Source organism: Sarcophilus harrisii, chromosome 1 (genome assembly GCF_902635505.1).
Source record: "Sarcophilus harrisii chromosome 1, mSarHar1.11, whole genome shotgun sequence".
Classification (NCBI taxonomy): domain Eukaryota; kingdom Metazoa; phylum Chordata; class Mammalia; order Dasyuromorphia; family Dasyuridae; genus Sarcophilus; species Sarcophilus harrisii.
In genome coordinates this window covers 638,101,158-638,127,455 of record NC_045426.1, presented here as the reverse complement: position 1 = coordinate 638,127,455, position 26,298 = coordinate 638,101,158, and the positions used below count along the sequence as shown (strand labels likewise).

Sequence of the window (26,298 nt, the reverse complement as noted above, 5' to 3'; positions counted from 1 at the left end):
TTTTTCCAACATTGACCCTTAAATAATCTTTTGTTGCAAAATTTCCCTTTCTTCCCCTTACCCTCTCCCCTCTCTGGCAGGTAGTCCAATACATGTTAAATATGTTGAAATACATGTTAGATCCAATATGTGTATACATATTTATAGAGTTATCTGGTTGTACAAGAAAATCAGATCAAGAAGGAAGAAAAAGAAAAACTGAGGGAAAAATGCAAGCAAATAACTACAGAGAAAGTGAGAATGCTATGTTGAGTTCTGGTGCAAAATTTTTTAAATTTAATGTAATCAAAATTATTCATTTTGCCTCTTATAATGTTTTCTATTGCTTATTTAGGATTTAGTTATAAATTTCTCCCTGCTTCAAAGATCTGAGTTAAACTATTATTTTTTCTTCTAATTTGCTTAGTATCACCTTTTCTGTCTAAATCATGAACCTATTTCAACCTTATCTTGGTAGGTGTAAGATTTTGGTCTATTTCTAATTTCTGCCATATTGTTTTCTAGTTTTTGAAGCAGTTTTCGTCTAATATTAAGTTCTTATCCTAGAAACTGGAGTCTTTGGGTTTATTAAACAGCAGATTATTATAGTCATTGACATATTATGTCTTGTACACCTAACTAATCCATTCCACTGACCCACCACTCTGTTTTTAGTCAGCAAATGGTTTTGCTGACTACCACTTTATAATATAATTTTAAGTCTGGTATGGCTAGGCCACCTTCCTTTGGATTTTAAAATTAATTTCCTTGATATTCTTGATCTTTTGTTGTTTTGGATGAATTATGTTATTATTTTATATAGCTCTATAAAATAATTTTTTGTCATTTTGATTGGTATGGCACTGGATAAATAAATTAATTTAGGTAGAATTGTCATTTTAAATTATATTAGCTTGAACTACTCATAAACAATTGATATTTTTCCAGTTGTTTAGATCTGACTTTTTCGTATGAAAAGTGTTTTGTAATTGTGTTCATATTGTTCCTAGCTTTGTCTTAGCAAGTAGGCTCCCTAATATTTTATATAGAAAATCTAAATGGAATTTTCCTTTCTGTCTCTTGCTGTTAGAATTTGTTGGAAATATATAGAAATGTGGATTATTTACATGAGTTTATTTTATATCCTGAAACTGCTAAAATTGTTAATTGTTTTAAGTAATTTTTAGTTGATTCTCTAGGATAGAGAATTCATTTGTGAATCCAGCTGGTCCTGGAGCTTTTTTCTTAGCTAGTTTATTGATGGCTTGCTCAATTTTCTCTTCTTTTAAAATATTTTTATTTTTCTCATTACATTTAAAGCAATTTTTACAATTGTTTTTAAAATTTTCAGTTCCAGATTCTTTTTCTTATCTCCATCCCCAGTCCTCATTAAGAAAGTGATTAGCGAAACATTTCCATAAGTCATGCTGTGAAAAAATATGTAGATCGTCCTCTCTTAAAAACACTCAAGAAAAATAAAGTAAAAAAAAAGATGAAGAGAGAGAGTATGCATCAATCTGTCTTCAGACACAATCAGTTCCTTCTCTGGGTATGGATAGGATTTTTTTTATCATAATTCCTTCAGAGTATTTTTAAATCGTATTGCTAAGAATAGCAAAGTCATTTACAGCTGATCATCTCACACCATTGCTATTACTTTGCATACAGTACCTTTTACTTCGCTTGAGTTGATGGAGGACTATACCTATATTGAGTGTGTATGTTATTTCCTCTTTGAACGAAGTTTGATGAGAATAAGGTTCACTCACTCACTTTCTCCACCTCCCCCTTTCCCTTTATTGTAAAAGCTTTTTCTTTCCTCTTTTTTTATATTATATATATGTATATATATATAGCATATGTTATAATATTCATGTAATATACAGATAATTTATATCATTCTACTTCTCTGTTTCTTCTAGTACATTCCTCTCTCACCTCTTAGTTTTATTTTTTCAGATATCCCTTCATATTCAACTCACATCTGTGCTCTCTGCCTACATATACTCATTTTAACTGCCATAATGAGAAAGTTCTATTCTATTTTTTCATCTTTTTTTGGTTTTGCTTTATTATATCTTGATTTCTGGTAAAGTGACTAGTTTCCATTTTCTCAATTCTAATTTTTAAGGAATTCTTTCTCCAGTAAATTTTTGTACTTTCTTTCCCATTTGGTCAATTTTGCTTTTTAAGTCATTCCTCATTAAGTCATTCCTTCTCATTAGCTTTTTGTATTTCCTTTTGGACCACTCTCAATTCTCTTTTTAATTTTTTCTCTTTCTTACTTGATTTTCCAAATCTCCTTTGAGCTCTTCCATGGCCTAAGACCAATTATTAATTTTCTTGGAGGTTTTGGATGTAGGAACTTTAACTTTTTTATCTTCTTCTGAGTGTGTATTTTGATTTTCTTTGTCAACATACGTAACTTTTTAAAGTCAAATTTTTTCTGTGGTCTTCACATTTTCTTAGTTTATTACTCAGCTTTTGACTCAATTTCTTTTTCTAAAATGGGGTCATTTAAGTATTTTATTTCATCTTCTGTTAATCTGATCAATTTATGTTTTTGTAAATAATTATTCATTTCAATTAGGTTGTCAGATTTACAGGCATGCAATTGGACAAAATAGCTCCTAAGTATTGCTTTAATTTTTCTTCATTAGTGGTGAGTTCACCCTTTTTATATTAGATACTAGTAATTTGGTATTATTTGTTTTTTTCTAAACAAATTAAGCAAAATTTTAATCAATTTTATTGTTTTTCCCCATAAAACCAGTTCTTAGTTCAATAGTTTTCTTACATTCAGTTCTATTAATCTCTTCTTTGTTTTTCAAAATTCCCAATTTTGTATCTTATTGGGGATTTTTGTTCTTTTTCTAGCTTTTTTGTTGTATGTCTAATTTGTTGATCTTTTCTTTCTCTATTTTATTTTTAGTATTTTTACAGTCCTTTGTTACATGTGATTTTTATCACATTGTGATCTGAAAAGAATGTATTTGATATTTCTGCATTTGATTGTGAGGTTTTTATGCCCTAAAACATGGTCGCTTTTTCATAGGTGCCATGGACTGCTGAGAAAAAAAGTATATTCCTTTCTATCCTTATTTAATTTTCTCCAGAAGTCTATCATATCTATTTTTTAAAAAATTCTATTTATGCCCTTAACTTTTTTCTTGTTTATTTTGTGGTTAGATTTATCTAGTTCTGTGAGAGAGAGATTGAGATCCTCCACTAGTATAGTTTTGCTATCTATTTCATCTTGTAACTCACCTAACTTATCATCTAGGATTTTAGGTGCTTTACTTCCTGGTGCATATATGTTTAATATTGATATTACTTCATTGTTTATGGTATCTTTTAGAAAGATGTAGTTTTCTTCCTTATAACTTTTAATTAGATATATTTTTGCTTTTTCTTTGTCTGAGATCAGATTGCTATCCCTGTGCCTTTTTTTTTTTTTACTTCAGTGAAGTCTGTAGCAGACTACAGCCTTTTACCTTTTTTTCCCTATGTATCCCTCTACTCCAAATGTGTTTCTTTTGATCAACATATTGTAGGATTCTGGTTTTTAATCCACTTTGCTATCTACCATTTCAAGGGAGAGTTCATCCCATTTATATTCACAATTATGATTATTAACTATGTATTTTCCTCTGTCCTATTTTCCCTCTTTTTATACTTTTCTCTTTCCTTTGAGAAAGGACATTACTTATTTCATTTCAGCATACTTCCTGCCAGCTCACAATCAGTCCATCCTCCTTGGCTCACATAGAAAGGTCATTTTCAGCAATCTTCTGGGGGTTCAAATCTTGACTCTGACATTTTTTAACTCTCTGACCCTGGTCACTGAACCTTTCTGAGTCTCAGTTTTCCCATGTGCAAGGAAGAAATAGTAATAATATCTGTGCTACTTGTTCTGCAGAGGTTTGTGACAATCCAATGAAGTATTACATGTAAAACACCTGGTAGACCTTAACTTATTTTCTAAGTGAAAAGTACTATTGTACATACATATGGGATGTGTTCAAGTACTATTAGTACCTCTGATGTGAAGATTGCTGGGCATTCTTTGGGGTTGCTCATTCACCTTTGGTGTCCACTTAACTCTCTTTGTGGTTCTAAGAAGCTGTAACATAGGTAGTAGTCACACCCTGATAAAATGCCTACCCAAATGGAATAAACCAAGTTGAACATAACTTACAGGCCTCTAACCCTTCAGTGAATTGGGGAGATGTCTAGCCAATCATGTGAAGATTTCTACCTGCAGGATAGAAAGTAAGAACAATTTGTTGTTGGTCATGAAGGCAGCTAACACGAGGAGCTGTGGGTTGCTTAGAGCTTGGTCAGACATTGAAGATGTCAAGGTCATTCACTGCATCCCAGGCCCTGCTAGTTTCCCTGACTTTCATCTTGCCACTGACTTTAATGACTTTGGAGTGAGACTGATGACTTTGGGCAACTCTATCTCACTCAAATTCAATTCATGCAAGAGCCTGTGATATCACTAGTGCTCTTTGAAAACCACAAACAGCAGTCATTTAGTCAGAAAACACTTATGAAACACCTACTATGTAAATGTAAAAAGAAGAAAAACAAATGACAACAAAACAAACAAACAAGTCCCTACTCTGAAAGAGCTCATAGCCTAAAGAGGGTGATAACTAGCAAAGAAATATGTGCAAACACAGGATAAATAGAAAATAATTAAAAGACAGAAGACATTAGAATTAAGAAAGGTTGGGAAAAGCTTCCTAAGGAAAATGTGATTTTAACTGAAACTTAAAAGAAGCCAGGGGAGCCAGGAGACAGAAATGAGTAGGAAAAACATTTCAGGCATGGGGGACAGCCAGAGAAGCCTGGAGCTGAGAAATGAGCCTTTTGGTTTATTTTAATGCTTCAATCTGTATTCAGACACAACCAGTTTCTTCTCTGGATATGGATAGGATTATTCATCATAAGTCCTTCAGAGTAGGTATGGATGATTGTACTACTGAGAATAGCAAAGAGATTTATAACTGGTCATCCCAGAACATTGCTATTACTTTGTATATGGTACATTTCACTTTACCTGAATTCATGGAGGACTTTCCAGGTTTTTTTTCCCTAAGAGCATCCTGCTTATCATTTTTCACAGAACAATAATATTCCATCACAATGACACATCACAGTTTATTCAGACATTGCCCAATTGATAGGCATCCTCTCAATTTTCAATTTTTTTGCCCTGAGAAATGATAGAAATATTTTTGGTACATATAGGTCCTTTTTTCTTTGTTAAAAGCTCTTTTGGTATTCATGTCTAGTAGTGTTATTGTTAGGTCAAAACATATACATGCATTTATAGCACTTTGGGCAGAAATCATATCTTTGATCATTTATCAATTGGGACATGGGTCTTTTTTTTTTTTTTATAAATTTGACCTAGTTCCCTTTATATTTTTGAAATAGGGTTTATCAGAGAAACTTGCTTCAAAAGTATTTTTACAATGACTATTGCTAACTATATTTATTACCCTTTATTTTCTCCTTTTACCCTGTCGCTCCTCAAAAGTGTTTTTCTACTGACCACATTCTCTCCCCTAATATGTCCTCTCTCTTTTTTTTTTACCACCTTCCCCTTTCTTGTATGCCCTTCCTCTCCTCCTTCAGGGTAAGATGGATTTCTATACCCAGAATGAATATGTTTTTTATTTCCTCTTTGAGTCAATTCTTATGAGAATAAGGTTTGAAGTGCCTTGTTTGTGAAACAGCTAGGAAACTAAATGTCACTAGATCAAAATATGAGTCAAAGAATACCTGAAAAGGTAGGAGAGGGCTAGCTTATAAAGGGCTTTAAGCATCAAACAGAAGATTTTTGTATCTGATCCTGGAGATAATAATAAGAAGCCACTGAAGTTATTTGTCTTCAGAGGATAACTCAATCATTTATTAAATTCTTCTTTGTTTCAGATGAGAGACAATGTGAGTTAGTGGATAGAGAGTTGACCTTAGGCTCGGCTTCAAATTCAAGAAAATTTGGGTTCAAATGCCATTTTGATGTACACTATCTATGTAATCTTTGACAAATCCCTTAAACTTGTAATGCCTCGTGCCATTCTCTAAGGCTCTAAATTGCAGGAAAGTTTCTAGTTTGCACTGATAGAAGGAATTTCCTCAATTCTATTGGTTTTAATAACCAATGAAATTATAGCTCTAGATATCCCTCTCCCCAAATGTTAGGCTGCAAAACCAAAAGTGAGACAAGACTTCCTTCTCTTGGTACTAAATAGAATGCTTATAGATATGTGGGAAAAAAACCATAAATAAAATGCATAGAAAAGAAATAGAAAATAAGGCAATTTTAGCACAAGAGAGCTCACTTATCTATATTCATGAAGTATAGTCACTTTGTGGATAATCCTCAAAGGGATAATCTTCAATCAGTTTACAAAATGAAGGAAGAAAGGAACTCATAAGGCTGTCTAATTTAAGCTTCTACCTTCATGGAAATAAAATATTATTCATCTCATTTTATAGATGATAATAAGAACTTACATAGATCATTAAGATATACAAGTTATTTTCCCCCTAATAAAAACCTGTGCTGTAAGTAGTATATTATTATTGTCTCTATTTCACAGATGAAGAAATTGGGGTTGGAAATTTAAAGGAATTGTCTAAGAACACACAGTTAGTAAATGGTAGAGCCAAGACAGATCCCCAGCCATTGATTTTTCCCTCTAGACCATGTTCTCCTCAAGTTTATTAGTATTAAAGTCCTTCTCTAATGTCTTATTATGGCATGGAATTCACCTTGAATTTTTGAAAACTATGCCAGTGAAAGACAAGTTGTTAGGTCCAAGTGGAAAGACTTATGAATCTGTGTGCAGCAGCATAGTTTGTGACTGTCATTTAGGGATCAACCTTGCTAAATTGGACAGATTCATTCCCTCTGTGCTGCCAGCTAGTAAAGTAAAGTTTTTGTTTGTATTTGCTGACTATATAACCCAGCACTATGTCCTGCTAGCCAAAAGAGCAAATATGATCTTGACCTGAGGGATAAGAATAGTTTCCTGAGATAAGGAGGTGGAAGTTCGATTATACTTTGCCCTATTCATTTCACATCTGAAGTATCAGCATGATTTGAGAAAGAGATTGATTTGCTGATAATGGTCCAGAAAAGAATGATTTAATGAGAGTTTTTTTCAGGTATAAGTTGGACTAGATAATACTTCCAATTCAAAAGTTCTCTTATTCTCCGAAATGTGGTGTTCCAAGGTCCATCTTAAGCAATGCATTGCTTAATTTGGGTCAAGATTGCAGTAATTCTTTTCATTGCCATATTTCAGTATTGACTTGCATTAAACTTCCTAGCTTGGTTTTGTTATCTTAATATTCCTCTCTTATCTTCTACTTGTGAAATTGATATTTTGGATCCAGATTTAAGACTTTACACTCATCCTTTTAAAATTGAACCTGGTGTTCTTGCCCATCAATATCTTTTTAGATCAAGTCATATAGTGTATTAGCTATCTTGTGTATTAGGGCAAAAGAGCTGCACAGGGAAACAACAAGCATAAGGGAGTTAATGGTTTATGTGGGCTGGCAGGGACTTAGCTGTCTCCTAGAACTGAATAAGAATCATGAAGGTGAGTGTATGGGGTACGACAATATTTAAGTGCTTTTCCTCCTCTGTAGCTCCTCAAAAATTAAAAAAAAACTTGCAGCCTGTTTCCTATTGTCATCCAACTCGAGAATGCCTAGTATATTTCAGGCACAGCAAGTGATGCTTGGACTTTGGAATCAGAATCCTAGACTAGGTATGTCTATGATTTCTAGGCAAGTTATTTCTCTTTTTTGCACCTTAGTTTCCTCTCCCTTAAAAAAATTGTAGATATTGGGCTAGATGGTGTTTCTCATGTCCCTTTCAATTCTTATACCTATAGTTTTTGGGGACTAAGTGATGCTTTGGGCAACTAGGTGGCATAGAAGATAAAGCACCAAACCTAGAGTCAGGAAGACCTGGCACCAGACACATACTAGCTGTGTGATCCTGGGCAAGTCACTTAACCCTAGTGACTTCAATTTCCTTTTCTTTAAGATGAGCTGCAGAAGGAAATAGCAAACCATTCTAGTATCTTTGCCAAGAAAACCCCCAAAGGGTCATGAAGAATCATATACTGGATTGTAAATGACTAAATAAATAATAAACAAAAATGAGACAAAGTAAGCACTTTAATGGAGAAGGAGCTAACTTGAGACAGGCAGTCTGACTTTGCCTAGTCTCCAAAGTCCTGGTGATAGGCTAAGACTCTATAGTACTTCCTTAAAAGGCACCTGGATAGATGGAATAGTGGACAGATCCCTGGTCCTGAACCCCTGAGTACAAATCCTATTTCAAACATTTACTGATTGTGTGACCCTGGGCAAGTCAGTTATTCTGTCTTAGCCTCTTTTTCCTCATAGGTATAAATGGTATAATAATAGCTCCTAATTCTCATACCTGTGAAATTCCAAGAAGATAATATACCCAAAACATTTTGCAAGTACTACATAGAACTAGTGTATATAAATGCTAGTTATCATCATCATCATCATCATCATCATTATTATTATTATTAAGCATGTGTTTGGCCTACAGGTAGAATCTGAGTTCATCTCATTAGGATCATTTGACACTGATCTCCAGGATCTCATTTCCACAATGACAGAACCTACAAATTTCCTGGACAAGGTAAGTGATAAGGCTGAAGGTCCAATCGACCATCAAGTGTTAAGTGTCTCCTGCATGCCTGGCCTTTGTCCTATTTTAGGAAATGGAGGGATTGTAAGGCAAAGGAACTTACAAAGAAAGCATGGGGAAGTAGAAAACCGGAGTCCTACCCTCAAGGATATTACCATTTATCTAGGGAAACAATATACACAGAGAAAAATAAAGAGAGAACAATAAAAGGCAGGGCATAATTAAAAGTTCCATGATGTGATGTGGATTGTAAGAGTTACACAGAGAATCATCAAGGGCAGGTGCAACCTAGGAAAGTTTCTTTGGGAAAGACAAACTTGGAGTCATGAAGATTCATTGGATTTAGATAAATAGAAGGAAGAAAGAAAATCATTCTACATGAGCAAAATCAGTTGGACAAAGCACACAGATAGGAAGAGAAACAACATTATTTTAAAATCAGAAGGCCTAAGGTAACAACTTTCTGTCAATTTAGGGAAAATCAAATTGATTTCTCTGAGCCTCAATTTCATCAGAATCATTGGATAATGATTCACACACTCCTTCACAGGATGTTGGAAAGGAAAGCACTATGCAAATCTGGAGCCCTCCATAATTGTTAGTTATTACTCACATGTATGTGGGTATTTACTAATAACCTCTCAATTGCTAAGTCTAAACTTTTCTTATCCTTCTCAAACTCTGCATTGGCACTGTTGAGCACTCTTGCTCTTTTTCTCCTTTTTATTTATTTATTTCTCCCATCTTTTCTCATTCACAAGAAAGAAGAAAAAAACAGGAAAGAAAGAACAAAAAGATAAAGAAAAGAAAGAAGGAGGAGAAGGGGAAAGAAAAAAGAAAAGAAAAGAAGAGAAAGAGGAAGGAAGGAAGGAAGGAAGGAAAGAAGGAAGGAAAGAAGAAAGGAAGAGAAAGAAAGAAAGCTCAAATCATATAAACATTATTAAGCAAAACAAATGTACACATTGGCCACATCCAAAAATTCTACACATGAGACCATTCTCTCTTTGTCATGAAGTAAACCATGTTTTCTCATCAGTTCTTTAGAGTCATGGTTAGTTATTTGGCTGAGCAAAATTTTAAGACTAATAAGTTGGTTATCTGGTAGAACAAAGTTCTTAAGTCTTACCTTTATAGTATAAATTGTTCTGGTTCTTCTCATTTCACTTTGCATCAGTTTATACAAGTCTTTCTGGGTCTTACTGAAACTCTTATCTTTATTTCTTATAGCACATTCCTTCTTCTCTGGATCATCATGGCACTAGCTTCTCTTGGATCTTAAACTTGTCTGACTACTCACCAGTCTCCTTTGCTGGCTTATCTTTCATATTATGTTCCCGGTTGAGGTATACCCCAAAAGATACTGCTCTAGGTCATCTTTAATCTTTTTTTTTCTTTGCACTCTCTATTAGTGGTTTCATTTATTCCAATTTAATGATTCTGCCTAGGTAGAGGACTCACAAATCTATATGCTGAACACTAGTTTCTCTCCTGATTTCCTGTTATTAATCTCCAATTACATATTAAAGATTTCAAATTGGATGCCCTCTAGGAATATCAGATGCAACAATGTCCAAAATTTAAAGAATTTTCATTCTCCCCAAATCCACCCCTCTTCTGAACTTCCCTATTTTTGTTAAAGACATCACAATTCTTCTAGTCACCCACGCTCACAGTCTTGACATGGTCCTTGACTTCTCACTAGACCTCATTCCACATTGCCAGTCACTTGTAAAGCGTAGTTGTTTCTTCCACAACATTTCTTGTATCTTTCTCCTATCTCTACTCATATAATGATCATCCTAGTTTAGGTCCTTCTCATCTCTCCTCTAGAGTACTGAAATAGACTTCTAATTAGCTTCTCTGCCTCGGTTCTATTCTCACTCTGATCCATCTAACACAGAGCTGCCAAAATGCTATTCTTAAACACAGATCTAACTAACTCACTTCTCTATTTAATAAATTTTAAAAGCTCCCTATTGTCACCAGGTTAATCTTCTTGGCTTTTAAAATCCTTCTTAATCTGGAATCCCAATATTACTATCCAGAACTTAACCTTCTTGCATTCTGTGACCTGAGTCAACTAGCCTTCGTGCTTTTCCTTGCACTCAACCCTCCATCTTTTGTGTCTGTATCTTTGCAATAATTGTCTTCCATGCATTTTCTTTTCACTTCTACTGTTAGAATCACTTCTTTTCTGTAATACTCTGCTCAATTATGGACCACATGATCAAATAAGATGGAGCATTACACACTTCCTTCAGTCCCCACAATCTTTCAAACCTCTCCAAAATAGAAACTACATAATGTAGTTATGTAATATTTGCTGATTCTAAGTCTATGACATCAAGAGCCCTAAGGAGATAACAATAAAATGAACTAACAGCAGAGAAGGCTAACTCCCAATTCCTGTTGCACTCAACCAATACTTTCTTCCCTACCTGCCACCACTTGCTGGTAGGGCTGACTGAACAAGCTGAGACAAAGGCTTGTAGTTTTGCAATAGAACTTAATTTTGCCCACATTCCTCTCTCTCTTTTTTTAACCCAACTTTATCACAAATCAGAAGATATAAACTTGATCTGTCTGAGTCTGTAGTACTACAATATTCTGGGGTGCAAAAGAACTCATCTTGAAAACTGAGGGAGAAAACTAGGGCAGAACTGTGAATTTATAACATTCCATTAAGCATAAGGAAAAGGAAACTAATTCATCAAGCAAGAGTTTTATTCCCTATGAAGTCACTTGGGAACCTAGGCAAAGACAGGCTGGTGAAACATGCATTACCCAGCATAGGAGAAGGTTGAGACAGCTTTGAAATTCAGCCTCCAGGGAAATTGCAATGAAAGAGGAAGGAGTTAGAAAGTGAGTAATAGGGAGATACAAAGGAAAGAAACTAAAATTACCAAAGAAATGTCACAGGAACAAGGAAATTCATTTAAGACCATAAATACAAGTGGATTAACCACCAAGTGTGATATTAATAATACAAGGGAATATAACCTCCAGATAAGTTCAATTAGCCCAGGTATCTATGAATAGATATTGCTAGGAAAAAGAAAATGAATCAACATATGATGAAGAAGAGTAACCTGTGGATTCTAAAAGGGAACAGAACTATAGCAGGATTTCTCCAAGTGATTTAAAGAGAGACAGAAATTGTGAAAACAGAAATAATTGTCAGAATAGAAAAACTCGAGTGCACACTGTCATTCATGCCTTGCCAAAGAACCAAAGAAAACAATTGAATGACAATGCAAGTGCAACACAAGTCCAGAGACACAAAGGATAATCTAGAAGAGAAGCAAACAAAACAAAACAAAGCTTTGCTGAAAGATTATCTTTTATCCAAGACTTTTGCTCCAATTGCTAGTGCCATCTCCCCAAACCATTATTTTATCATTGTTATACATCATATATTTTTATATATACTTATTTATGTTTATCTCATTTAATAAAATATAAGCTCCTTTTGGAGCTGACATTGTTTTAATTTCATCTTCCCATTCCACACAGTGCTTGACACAAAATGAGTGCTCAATAAATGCTTGGTGATGGATTATTATAGGTCAGTTCAATTCATCAAATAAATATTAAGAAGCTACTCATTAGGGGATAGGAAGATTTTTAAAAATAATTGTACATTTTCCCTTTATATTAGGACAATATAGAATATGTATGTGGATAAAATTAAATAAGATAGGGACCAAAATCATGTTCAGCAGGCCTAATTATTGATAGCCTCAGAAAAGACTGGGCATGTCCTTTTGAAGGAATGAAACATATCAACAAGTTGATGACAAGGGAAGGTGTTTCTGATGCTTGGGTTATTTCAAAATCAAATGTCTACAGCATAAAATTGTAGGGATAAAGATGAAAAAAATAAGAAATCATATCATTTCCAAGCTGACTTATTTAAATATGTTATCACCTCCAAAAAAATTAAGAACTGCATAAAAGTTAAAGACAATTTTCTTCTCTTCCCAATTGCCCCATTAATGTCAAAGACATCATTCACCCCACTCACATATTTCCACTCTCAAGCTCATCCTCTACTCAGTTGCCAAAACATCTTCCAAAAACATAGATCTGGCTGTGTCATTCCTATCTCCCACTCAGTAAAGTCAAATCACTGCCCATCAACATATAAAATTAAATGTATCATCTTATATTTGGCTTTTAAAGCTCTTCACAACTTGGTCCCTTGCCAACTATCTAATCTTCTTATACTTTACTCTCCTTTAGTCTAAGATCCAGCCCCAGTGGCCTTTTTTACTATTGCTCCTACAGGATTCCTTATTTCCTATCACCTTGCCTTTTCATTGGTTATCCCCCTTGCCTAGAAAGTTCTTTCCCTCACCTCTGTCAACAACTGGCTCTATATTCCTATGAGCCCCACTGGGATGAGGATAGAATGGGGTATAAAGGGAAACAATGAAGGAGATTGAGGGGGCTAGCGCTCTTGTCCAATTTTGTCTCCATTGTGCCCTCAGCCTTCCTCCAGCTCATAGAGGTTGGGACCAGAATAGGGCTGCTCATTGTCCTGCATCTTGGCTAACAGAATCTTTTATCTCTCTTTCCCCCCTACATGAATGTCTAGAAATTTCTCTTTTACTGTTATGGATTGATCCTCAGAGAATCCTTAGAGAAGGTAAACATAAAGATGTACTTGGCTGCTCTCCTAGAGATGTCTCACCAGGTAGCCTGCCAACGAGAGGTGAGTTGCAGCAGCACCTAAGATCAGAGATGGGACAAGAGGAAGTAAGGGAGGTAGCTGCCAAGGGGGGAACACACAGAGAGCAACAAGGAGAGCTTTGGAATGTGATTTTAAGAAAACAAATGCAAACACCTTTATCTGTTCATTGTTGAGGTGGTGGATGGTGGCGATAAAATGTTGCACGCACGAATGAGGTAGATATGGTTTTTCAGAACTGTTCCCTCCTTTATTATAAGGAAAAGTTTGCTGGGTGAGAGATAGGAAAAGGATACAATAAAAATGTTATGCAAAAACAAAAAAAGCATCAATAAAGGAAAAAATAAATAAGTATCCTTTTAATCTCAGCAAATTCTCCTTTTGTGTCTATCTTTTGGGACAAATTATGTTGAATACTCAGTCACCAATGCATGTTCCCACTTAAGGATAGACCATGTTTAGAGCTGGTCTCAGGCCTAGGATATGCTTTGACCTGAGATTACTCCCTACGGCTGCCACTTATTATCCATGTGATCTTGGGCAAGTCACAATATCACAAACTCAATTTCCTTATCTCTATAAAACAGACATAAAATATGTTTTGCTTTCCTCATAGGTTTGTTGTGAGAACTACCCTTCAAAGTGAAAATTATTCATGTTTCTGAGAGGCTATGTGGTAGACCTGGAGATAAGCAATATGGGAATAACAATCACAACAATAACTAACATTATAACTGACAATAACTGATACATGTTATATCATTTGAATCTCATAATAAGCTGTTATTATCTGTATTTTATAAATGAGTAAGATTAAGTGACCCTAAAAGATTCATTAATTTTTCTATGTAGTTATCAAATTTAAACTTGGAATTCCCTGAACTAGGTTCCTGGTTGTTTTTCACTATACTACACAATGCTATACCATACTAGAGTATACTACACTAAATCTGAATCCTAGCTCAAATATTCATTAAATGTGTGACTACAGGCTAGTCCTCTCTGAATCTAAACTTCTTTATTTACAAAAACAGGATAATATTTGCACTATCCTTTCTCACAGTGTCCTGAGGAAAATACCACATAAAGCCTTAAAGTATGTTATAAATGTGAATTATCATAATTATTCTTCTTCCATAAACAACATATTTGGTTGGTGACCAAATACATAAAAGATGACTTGGTTCACATGTGGTATTGATTGGGTATCATCTGGAATCTGGCCTACCCCACTTCAAAGAAGCCATGATTTCTGTCTTTGTGATGAGCAGAAGGAAGCTATGGCTTGGTTTTTGCTCCTTCTCTTGCTAATATTTTTCAGATATCTGTAAGCCCAAGGGTATAATAGATTCAGCGTAAAAGACAACTCCTTTATTGCTCTTAAAAGAAATGGGTAATGGAATAATATCATCAGATTAGTTCTCTCCCACCCAAACACTGGGTTATATCAAAAATGGACAAGAATTGTGAGTAAGCCCATTCATCCAATTAAGACAATGAACAAAAGTTGGGGAATTTATATAGATTACAACTGCCCCCAAACACTCAGCAATAAAGGAACAATTCAATTGGGAGAGGGAGAATAAAGCCTAACTCAACCAAGGTTGAGGAATGATCTCACTGAGAAGAAATCTATACTCAGTAGTTTCTGGGGTTTCAAGGGCTGGAAATCAAAAGACACGCTGAGAAACCAGCTCCCCTGTGTATTGGCTGCTCTGATGTCTGATCTCTGGATTGCAAATCCAGGTTCATTCTCAGGATCATTTATCTCCTAACTACTTGTCTGAAATTTCCAACCTTTCTCCTTTAGGTGGGTATGTAGGGTCACACTAAAATTATCCCAGCTAATTAAGATTTCCTTCCACTAGGAAGCCTGCAGTTTCATAAAATTTCCTTTAAGAAGCCCATCCAACTCAGTGAAATATGGGTGAAGGTATTCCACTTAGTATTACAGAGAGCATAGAGAAGAATTTCTGGGACTTGTGAGGAGGGAAAGGGAGAGAAGACATGGTTCTAAAACTAATCCACATTTTTATCTTTCACAGGGCATAGCACTAGCTGTTGGGCTGGCATCATCCAGTCACCGGGAAGTAGCCTGGGCCGTACTGGAGCAATTTGGTCAAAAAAGAATAATGAAATTTAGCCGAAAAGCTACTACTTCCAAGGTACTGTTACCTGCAGACAGCACTTTGGGATTTTGCTTGGCTTAGTCTGTCTCTCCCAATATTCTTTGGTAGAGTGGGGGATACAGTAAAGAGATAGTGAAAGATGTAGTAGGGAAGGGGAAAGTGGAAGAGATCCCTTAAGGCAATTTTGTGAGATAATAGAATTCTGGGTGACAAGTGACTTAGATTATTTTTTCTGGGATCTACCAGGAATTTTCTCTATGATATCCATGTCACCTCTCTGAGCTTCAGTTTGTTCATTAGAAAAAAAGGAATGATAATCCTGGCTCTGTCTGTTAACCTAATGGATATTGTGACAATCATGAGATAATGAATATAAAAAGTATTTGAAAATCTTAAAGTTCTGAATAAAATGAGAGATTTTGATTTGTAGTAGTTAATAAATATTTATTGGGTGTCTTTTCTACCTAAGTTTTCCTTCAGTGCCTCATCTTGGCACAGTCTGATCCTCAGTTTAAGAAGATCATGCCAGAAGATTATAAATTGACAACTGTATCAATTCAATTCAATTCAACACAATTACTAAGCAATTATTCCACATAGAGCTCTGTGCTATGCACTGGGGGATATAAAACTGGGGATAAACAAAACAATTAAATAGCCCTTACCTTCAAGGAGCTTGCATTCTACTTGGGAGATACAACATGTATATAGACACATTAATGCAAAGCAACTTGAGAAGTGAGGAGCATCAGAAGGTTTGGGTTATGGACCTGGCAACAGTCTTATGTTTGCCATGTAGCTGAGCTAACTAAGTATAGAGAAATGGATCAAGAGGCCTCCTCTTTAGCCATTAGGCAACCCTGTTTTATTTCTTGAACAGAATAAGTGCTTTAAAATATTTCTTTAATTAAATTGGATATATGTAGCCATATCAAGGCAACAGTGAGTGGAATTGTTCCTAATATGCCCTTACTAAAGACAGAGCAATTAAGAGATAGAGACAGAGACAAAGAGGGGCAGAGAGGAGGATGGAGGCACAGAGAAAGAGATGAACAAAAAAGTGGGGAATGGATGGGGAGAAAGAGTTAGAGAAAGGGGAGAGAAGAGGTGGGAGGGATAGAAAGATAGGGATAAAAACAGAGAGATAGATAGAGAGAGAAAGAGTGGGGGAAGAAGGGGGGGAGAGACAGAGAGAAAGGTTCCCTGATTCCCAGTTAGACCTTCTCTCTGCTACCTGACAGTTCTTTGTCTTCTCCTTCACTGGCAGGTCATGCATGACATTTATTGGAAGTGGGCAAGCAGTACAGCCCTCCTATGCTACGGGCAGATGGCCATCCATGCCAAGAATAGCAACCTCCCATGGGTAGACAAAATCATGTCCAAGATGGTATACTACTTCAACTGCAGCAGATATGTAGGCTTCTCTGTCTTACTCTTTGGGCGGGCAAATACCCCCTTTTCCCTTCCTTCCTATCCCCACCTAGCAGCCAGAACAAGAGCCAGGCCCCTTGTGAATAGCAGCCCTGGGTAGCTAATTGTGTAGGGGCTTGATCCAGACTGCAAGGATCCGTGGCTTAGTGTTCATAATGGCTTCCATATTTCATTATTAAAGTATTTCTATTATCATTATGCACAACAATCATGTGACAAGGACTACGATTATCAAGATGGAAGTAATGAGGTTCTGAGAGGGCCACTGATTTGCTCATGCTCATCTAGTTACTGAGGGTCAGATTGTTGCTTCAGTTCAATTGTCTCAATCCTATCTGACTCTTTGTGGCCCCACTGGGGGGTTTCATAGCAGAGATAGTGGAGAGGTTTGTCATTTCTTTCTTCAGCTCATTTTACATATGAGGAAACTGAGGCAGATTGGGTTAAATGACTTGCCCAGGGTCACATAGCTGGTAAGTATCTGAAGCCAGATTTCCACTTGGGTCTCAGGTGTTCTATTCACTGTGCCTTATAGCTGACCCAATCCAGGATTTCTGACTCCAAAATCAATGATCTTTCCATTGTTCCTTAACTACCTCTTAAACAGGAAGCTCCTTGAAGGGAGAAACTCAGTTTGCAGAGCTCCCTATGGAGCTTTCTTAGAGCCTTTAAAGGGCATATATATATATATATATATATATATATATATATATATACATACACATACACAAATAGATATATATAGATATAGATCTATAGGCATATATATACACACATATGTATATCATACTTATTATACATATGTAATATACATTACATATATAAAATATTATGCATTGTATTATAATATCTAATATACTATAATATATGTGTATACACATATATATTCAGCCTTGTGCTCTTATGCCTTTGGGAACCTGTTGTCCCTACCCTAGGGGCTTTCATATCTATGTGAGGAGACAGACACTGAATAATGAAACACTTATGAAATCATATACAACTTTATAGAACTCAGTGTCAACACAAGCAGTACCAGCAGTAAGTGCTGTAACAATTCAGAGAAGGGAGTGATCAGTTCATCCTGTTATTCCAGGATGGGGGGAACTAGTCAGGCAGCCCTGTCTAAGTATATGAACTTGTAGTTAGAAGATCAGGGTTTAAGACCTAGTTGTGAAAGTTACTAGCTATGTAACTTTAGCCAAGTGACTTCACTTCTCTGTGCCTCAGTTTCCTCACGTATAAAACTGGAGAAATAATAATATCCTCATTATTTTTCTCTTAGGGTTGTTAGGAAAGCTTTTTGAAAAGCTTAAAATTTCAGGGAAATGTGACTTAAAGGCATTGTTATTCATGGAAGAGATGGCATTTTACCTAGTCCTTGAAGAATAGGTAGAATTTGAATAAGCAGAGAGGTGAGAGGGAAGGTATTCCTGAAATCTGGGACCATGAGATCAAAATGAAAGGTATGGTCATGACATGAGTGAAAGATGAATGGCCACTTGCTGGGCATGATATAGAGGGGAATTCTATTTGAGTACATGTTGGATCAACTTTATATTCCTTCCCAGTTATGAGATTTTGTGAGCATCATCACAACAAATATAACTTTATTATCTGTGTAGGAATACATTTTTCTCTTGCTAGGATTCTTATAGCACTTCTGAGGGGGTGAGCTTTCACAAACTGCATTCCTCCCCCTCCACCACCACTGCACCTTTGAATATTTTGATTGTGCACCCTTATTAGACCCATAATATTTTTGGATATTCACTCATAATACTTGCACATTTATTTATTCAAAAATTACTTAACACAATGAGAAACAATGTGGGCATAGTAAATAGAATTGATTTCATTTCTGACACATCCTGGGTATTATTCAGAGTGATGTGGGAAAAAATCATTTAATTGTCAGAGCCAAGACAATTCTTTGAGACTGTAAGCTGCATAAAAGGAGTCTAACTGCTCTGACAGAGGAAGTTTTTTCCTCTGGGAGTTCCCTCTACCAATGATATCAGAGGACCCTGGCTTGTAATGTACTATATTTGTGTGAAATGTACACAAAAAAGAAATAAAAAAGATGAGACAAAATGAAATTAACCATATTTTAAAATATTTTAATTTTACTTATTACTAGTAAAAAAACCTTTTTAATATGGTCAACAATGATAAAAATTTTATGAGTAATATGATTTGACATGCTTCATTATTTTTTTAAAAATCAGTACTACACCTGGGGAAGGGAGCAGATTTGAAAATAATACTAATTTATTAGAAATTAACATTCATTTAATTGGACCAATGTAACTTTCTAATTAGGCAGGTAAAACTAATTTTAAATGATAAATCTTTATTATACACAGCACAAGAAACAAGTAATGGGTCAAAATCACTAATAAGCCTCTCTTTTCAGTGGGAGTTATATTTCTCTAGGAATGATATTCACTATCACAATACAAAAACAACAAGCAAATATGAATTTTTCTACCTTCGACTTCACAGAAAGTTTCTGAGTTAAGTCAATTATTTATCCTTTATGTGATTCTACTTAGTGGATTGGATGATACCTTAATTTCCAAATTTGTATGAAGGAAAGGAGCAGCCAGTGCAAAAAGGGAAATCAATGTATAATAAGGCTGGAAAAGCAGATTGGGAAAATGTTGTGAAAGGATGTAAGAGTCAAACAGAATACTTTATAATTAATCATAGAATCAACAGGATTTGAGTTATTGAGTAGGGAAGTGACATAGATAAGCTGAAGGAAGTGACATAGATAAGCAAGTTTGTGAGGTTGAACTGAAGTGGAGAGAGACTTAAGGAAAAGAAAGCAATTAGGAGGCAATTGTAATAGTCCAGGAGAGGTGATAAGGGCCTGCAGTGGGATAGTGGCCAGGGGAATGGAGAGATGGGGATGGATTTAAGAGATTGCAGAGATGAAAATATCAAGATTTAGCAACTACTTGGATTTGTAAAGTGAATTAAAGTGAGAAGTCAAGGATGACAGTAGAGTAACTGGAAGGATGATAGTTTTCTTACTGACACAGAGATATATGGAAGTAGGACAGGTTTAAAGGGAAAGTATATGATGAGATTGATAATAGATATTGCAATACCCATTCCTGCTCATCCAATGAAACTCACTTTGTCACATCAAAGATGAAAGGCTTGCGGAAGGGCAACCAGGGCTCTTATTCACTCCTGCTATGGGCCCCTGAATCAAGCTTGGGTTATAGATGTACATTCATTTTATTACATTTTTCCTTATGAATCATGTTGGGAGATAAAAATCATAACAAAAGGGGAAAACCACAAGAGAAAAATATGTTTATTTTTTATTAATCCCTCCAATATTGATTACTTAAGGTCCCTTCTGACTCTGAATCTGAGTCTATAAAGCTATGGGCTATATCTGATATAGAAGCGGGAAAGCTAAGATTGTATATAGTTGAGGTGTGAGGTTAGGAGGAGATGGAAGGAGAAAACTGGGGAGTAAATAGAGAAATATAGATTATACTGGGTAAAAGATAGATGTGGGATGTTGGAAAAAGGATTTGAACCATCTTTTCATGCTCGAATTGCTTACTGAACAATTTGGAGTTATTCTATACTTCCACTTGGTCCTGCCATGGTCCCTACTTCAGATACCACTGCTCTAGAAAACTTGGTATTATCCCCTTAAAATAGTTGTTTAATAGCATTACCCAGGATCATTGAATTATTGGTTTTTAGAATTCCAATATTTGTAGGAACATCAGAGGTTTGACTTTTTTTTTGTCTCTTGGATGGATTAGGATGAAGTCCTGAAGAGTAGTTTCCTCAGTGCCACAATTAAGATCGCCATAACACTCAAGAGAGATAATTCAGGAAAGGGCTACACATTCAAACAGCTCCCAAGTCTAATAGACTGTATACTGGTGAGTAATAACCATTTGTTCCATGAAGACTGTTCTTTCACCAAGACATAAGTTGGAAGGGAGATATTACTATTATGCAATTGATCTTGAAATGAGAATTAATGACCTTTCTTAGTCCAGTTAACCATGGAAAGTTGGAAAGGCCATCAATTAATTTCTTTGAATCTCAGAGTTTTTTTTTAATCTGTAAAATTATGTTAATGGCAGCAGTACCACAAAGATAAAAACATTAGGTCTGGAACTAGAGGATCTGAATTCCAATTTTTTAAGTAAAGCTTTTTTATTTTCAAAATCTATGTGTGGATAATTTTTCAACCTTGACCCTTGCAAAATCTTGTGTTCCAAATTTTTTCCTCTCTTCCTCACATCTCCTTCCCTAAATGGCAAGTAATCTAATATATGTTAAACATCTTAAAATATATATGTTAAATCCAATATATATATATATATATATATATATATATATACATATTTATACAATTATTGTGCTGCACATGAAAAATCAGATCAAAAAGGAAAAAAATGAAAAAGAAAACAAAATGCAAGCAAACAACAACAAAGAGTGAAAATGCTATGTTGTGATTTACACTTAGTTTCCACAGTCCTCTCTCTGGATGTAGATGGCTCTCTTTATCACAAGATCAATGTAATTGGCCTCAGTTATCTCACTGTTGAAAAGAGCCACGTCCATCAGAATTGCTCATAGTATACTCTTGTTGTTGCCGTGTATAATGATCTCCTGAGGTTCTGCTCATTTCACTCAACATCAGTTCATGTAGGTCTCTCCAGGCCTCTCTATAATCATCCTGCTGATCCTTTCTTATAACAATAATATCCTATCACATTCATTTACTATAACTTATTCAGCCATTCTCCAACTGATGGGCATCCACTCAGTTTCCAGTTTCTTGCCACTACAAAAAGGGCTGCCACAAATATTTTTGCACATGCACTTTATGACTCTTTGGGATACAAGCCCAGTAGAAACACTACTGGATCAAAGGGTATGCACAGTTTGATAGCCCTTTGGTCATAGTTCCAAACTGTTCTCCCGAATAACTGGGATCCATTCACAACTCCATCAACAATGTGTCCCACTTTTCCCACATTCCCTCCAATATTCGTTTTTATCTTTTTTGTCATCTTAGCCAATCTGAGAGGTGTATAGTGGTATCTGAGTTGTCTGAATTTTAATTTCTCTAATCAATTAGTGATTTAGAGTATCTTTTCATATGACTAGAAATGGCTTCAATTTCTTCATCTGAAAAATATCTGTTCATATTCTTTGAACATTTATCCACTGGCGAATGGCTTGTGAATTTCAATTTTTACCCAGCTATTTGTCACTTATTTTACCATGATAAACTCATTGCACCTGCTAGAGCTGTTTCTTTGTCTGTAAAAATAATTAGGAAGTTAGAGTAGAATAACCCTAAAATCCCTTACAGGACTTTGAACTTTTTATAAATAAATCTAGAGGTCAGGCATTTATCCATTTATAACTTCATGTAATCCTGTTCTAATGCCTCATTGTGGCATGGGTATAACCCAGGATTTTAAAGCATCATGGCAGAGAAATACAAGCTCTAGTAGATTCTACTATTCTGGAGAAAAGATTCCAGAATAGTTCTAGCAATAAGCTGTGCTATTTTCTGAGATTCAGCCTACCTAGGGAGAGACTCATTACAAGCATGGTAGACACAAGGTGATAAAGTTTTTGGTTATGACAACCCATGGAAAGGGGAAAATGTCATAATGGCCATCTTCTCTGCATGGATCCTTCCATTTCCTTGATGATGTTAAGAATTACAGGAAGAGTGAGAGAAGATAGTAAGTAGTTTTTAAACTGCTTGAGTCAGAATACTTAAAATTCTTGAAATGTGTTCAAAATTCTTAATGTCAAATGAAGCATAAAACAGGAAGCTATATGCTCACTAGAGAGTTTACCACTGCTAGAGAATGATGTCTGGTATAGAATTGAAATAGAAAAAAATAGGTTCTTTATAAATGGTGAACATAAGGTTAGAGTTATGTTTCTCCTTGAAATAAACATCATATCTTTTTAAAATCATTATTGTTTTGTTGATTCTATATGGCTAGAAATCATGTAGAACCATAATAAACTGCAACACATTACCCGTGAAGATTTGCACAAGAGAAACAGAAATTAATATGATCAGAAGGAAATACAATTGGAAAATGAGATGGGCCTGGTTAAGATGATAATGTGAATGATTTTTTTAAAAGTCCAGATTTTTCATTTAACATTCTTGCAAATATATGAGAGGGGGAAAAGACTTCAGATTGAGCAATTTTAAAGAACCTGAAGAGAAACAAAGAACTCTATTATATAGTCCAGAACTGTACAAAAGCCAGTCATCAGCAGGTGAGAGCTAGGAGAGGGATGGCCCAAAGGAATCCATCTCGAGTGACTCTAAAAACAGGAATGCAAAGAAATCTAGGCAGTAGTAAAGTAGTAAAGAAATACTATAAGTTAAGAGAAATCCAAGAAGCAAACCTAGAAGCAGCTGTTTCCCATCAAATGAAAGCAGAATCTCAAAGAAAAAATGATATTTTGACAGGGACTAAAAAAAAAGGGAATAAAGGGAATTAAGTGATGAAATCTAAATAGAAAACAAGAGAGATAAAAGTGGAAGGAGAATAAATATCTTAGAAAAGAAAGTAAAAAACCTTGCACAAATTGCAGTCCCTAAAAAACAGAATTGAGAAATGAGAATTCAATGACTCCATAAAGCAATAAACAAACAAACAAAAAACAGAATTAAGTCAAAAGATTGAAAAATAGAAGAAAATGTAAAGTATCTACTATCAAAATCAAAATAGATCAAGAGGAAATAAACATTAAATCGCTAAAAGAATGATTAAACACTCTAAAAACTTTGACCAAGCAAAATAAGACCTGGATACCATACTTTGGTAAATCATAAAAGAAAACTTCTCAAATCTATTAGAACAAGAGGACAAAATGGAAATAGAAAAAAAAAAGGATGCATTACTTCCTCAAAGAAATCTCAAGCTGAAAAGTCTCACAAGTGTCATAGTCAAAGTTAATTGTTTCCAAGCCAAGAAAAAAATTATTATAGAGAGTCAGAAAGAGTTCCTTTACCAAAGAGCTACAGTCAAGATTATGATTATGCAGTGACTCTGTGGCACCTACATATTGTGAAGACTGAGTTAGCACTCCAGATACCTTAGAATCAGCTGTAGTAAGGATAAGAAAAAGTCCTTGGTCTTTATTCTTGGTCTTTGGGGGTAGAAGTGAAGGGAATGGACACAGGATTTCTATGACCTTCCTTTTCCACCTCTACAGCCAAAGTGACTCTAGCTTGTCTTACTCCCTACCCCCTAATCCTTCCCACAGTTCTCTGTATACACCAAAAGATTGATCCAGCCCAGAATAGTGAGAAGGGCCATTTTCCAAGCATATGCTAATATAGTATTGTCCAATCAGTAGTTAGCCTTAAGTGCTCAGTTGTCCGACCTCAGTGTTTCATCAACACACAGTTTCAGCCTTTACAACACATAAATGAAAAAATCTTGAATTACATTATTCCAAAGCAAAAAGATAAGGATTTATAACCAAGAATAACACCTTGAAAAACAGGAAAATCCTAAATGAGAAAAAAATGGAATTTTGATAACAAAAGAGAACTTTCAAGTGAAAAGAGCATAGTTGATTAGAATCCTAAAATGTAAACACAGTAAACTAAAAATATAGAATGGTAAATTCACTTGAGCTATTGGAAAGGGCTAAATGGTGATGAAGTTTTTACAGGCTTATATATTGGGGGGGAAAAGAATGACCACTATTTGTAAGGATTACAGAGTAAGTAAAGTATGTTACTTTAGAGGGGTTTATTCTATCTGGTTCTGAGAAGGAAGAAAAGAATGTGGGGAAAGGAATACTCAAAGGAAGAAACAAAAGGTGAGGGAAGAAATAGACTATTCTGAATAATTGGGAAGAGGAGGATGACGAAGAAGACAAAAAAGAGGTGGAGGAAACAAACAAACAGAGAAAGGAAAAAGAATTAGTGGACGTGAGAACAGTAAATGCCCAATTCAGAATTACAACTGTGAGTTTGATGGACTTATCATAAAGTGGAATATAACCAAATTGATTAGAAAGCAGGATCCAACATTATGTTGCTTATAAGAAACATGACTGAAACATAAATATTCAATAAGAACCAAAATGAGAAGCTGGAATTGAATTTATTATACCACAGGAGAATTTTAAAAAGCAGGAACAATCATCATCTCAGATAAGACAATATAAAAAGCAGATATACTTAGGAAAAAATAAGTAGGGAATACAGGGTTGTTTCAGAAATGAAGATATAAACATAAACAAAGAGGAAACAAAATTATCTATTTTTGAGGATAACGTGATAGCTAGACCCTAGAGATTCAACTCAAATTGAAAACATAGTAGCCAAATGATGAAGTGGGATATAAAATAAATTCCCCATATCATTATTCTTCTAAATATTATCTTCTCCAAACACTTGGACTAGATTAAAACAATTCTGTTGTAAATAACTACAGACTATATAAAATATATTGGAGTCTACCTACCATAAAACACATAGGAATGTGAATACAACCACAAAATACTCTTAGAAATAAAGACAGACAAATACAAAGAGTCATATAAGATGAAAAGATAGAACTGAATTATGGTATGTACTGTTAGTGAGAATAACCGCATTGACATCGCTATTCCATTAAAGTTTGAAAGTATCTCTTTTTTACAGAACTGCATTAAGTACACAAACATGCACAAATATACTCGCAAAAGAGCCAACAATTATGCATGAGTATACACATACATGTATATATTAATATCTAAATTCTGCTCAGTTTAATTCAATATAGAACGCTTAGTACCAGTTCTCACAGAACATATAGTTTAATTGGGAGTTTAAGGCACTGATGGAAAATCAAAATATGTAATATTCCATGATAATCACTTGGGTATAGTGTGCAGGTAGGATGTGAGTCCAGAGGTATTAATTCAACTTTATGAGGACCTCTGGATGTGGAAATTCCCTACAAAACACATAGATCAGCAAATTCTTTGTATTTTACAATCTAGTGAACAGCTAGGGGCTTAGAAATTTAGTGACTTGCACATGGTAATATAGCTATCATATGTTAGCAACTCAGCCCATTTCTTTTGGACCCCTAGGATGACCCTGTATCTATTATGCCATGTTGCTTCTAATTACTGTTAGGGAAGTGTGAAATGAAGTGCTAAGTGAAATTCAACAAGGAAAGCTGATACAGATAGGATAGAGAATCAATAAAACTTCAAGGAAGAGTTAGCATTAGAGTTTAACATAAAAAAGATAGTGCTTTAACAGATGAAATGGGAAAAGGGGAAGATTCTAGGTGGAGAGAAATGCCTGAGCAAAA

General features: G+C 35.1%; 1 protein-coding gene across 1 annotated transcript in view; it reads left to right on the top strand.

The window, feature by feature from the left end:
• The window catches only part of LOC100916963 (maestro heat-like repeat family member 5), a 126,536-nt gene that overhangs the window by 15,066 nt on the left and 85,172 nt on the right, over positions 1-26,298 (top strand). Inside the window, exons 4-8 of the mRNA XM_023496533.2 lie at positions 8,597-8,689; positions 13,296-13,412; positions 15,434-15,553; positions 16,785-16,931; positions 20,740-20,862. Of these exons, the coding sequence (XP_023352301.2) occupies positions 8,597-8,689; positions 13,296-13,412; positions 15,434-15,553; positions 16,785-16,931; positions 20,740-20,862 (600 nt within the window). The remainder of the gene's footprint in view (positions 1-8,596; positions 8,690-13,295; positions 13,413-15,433; positions 15,554-16,784; positions 16,932-20,739; positions 20,863-26,298) is intronic.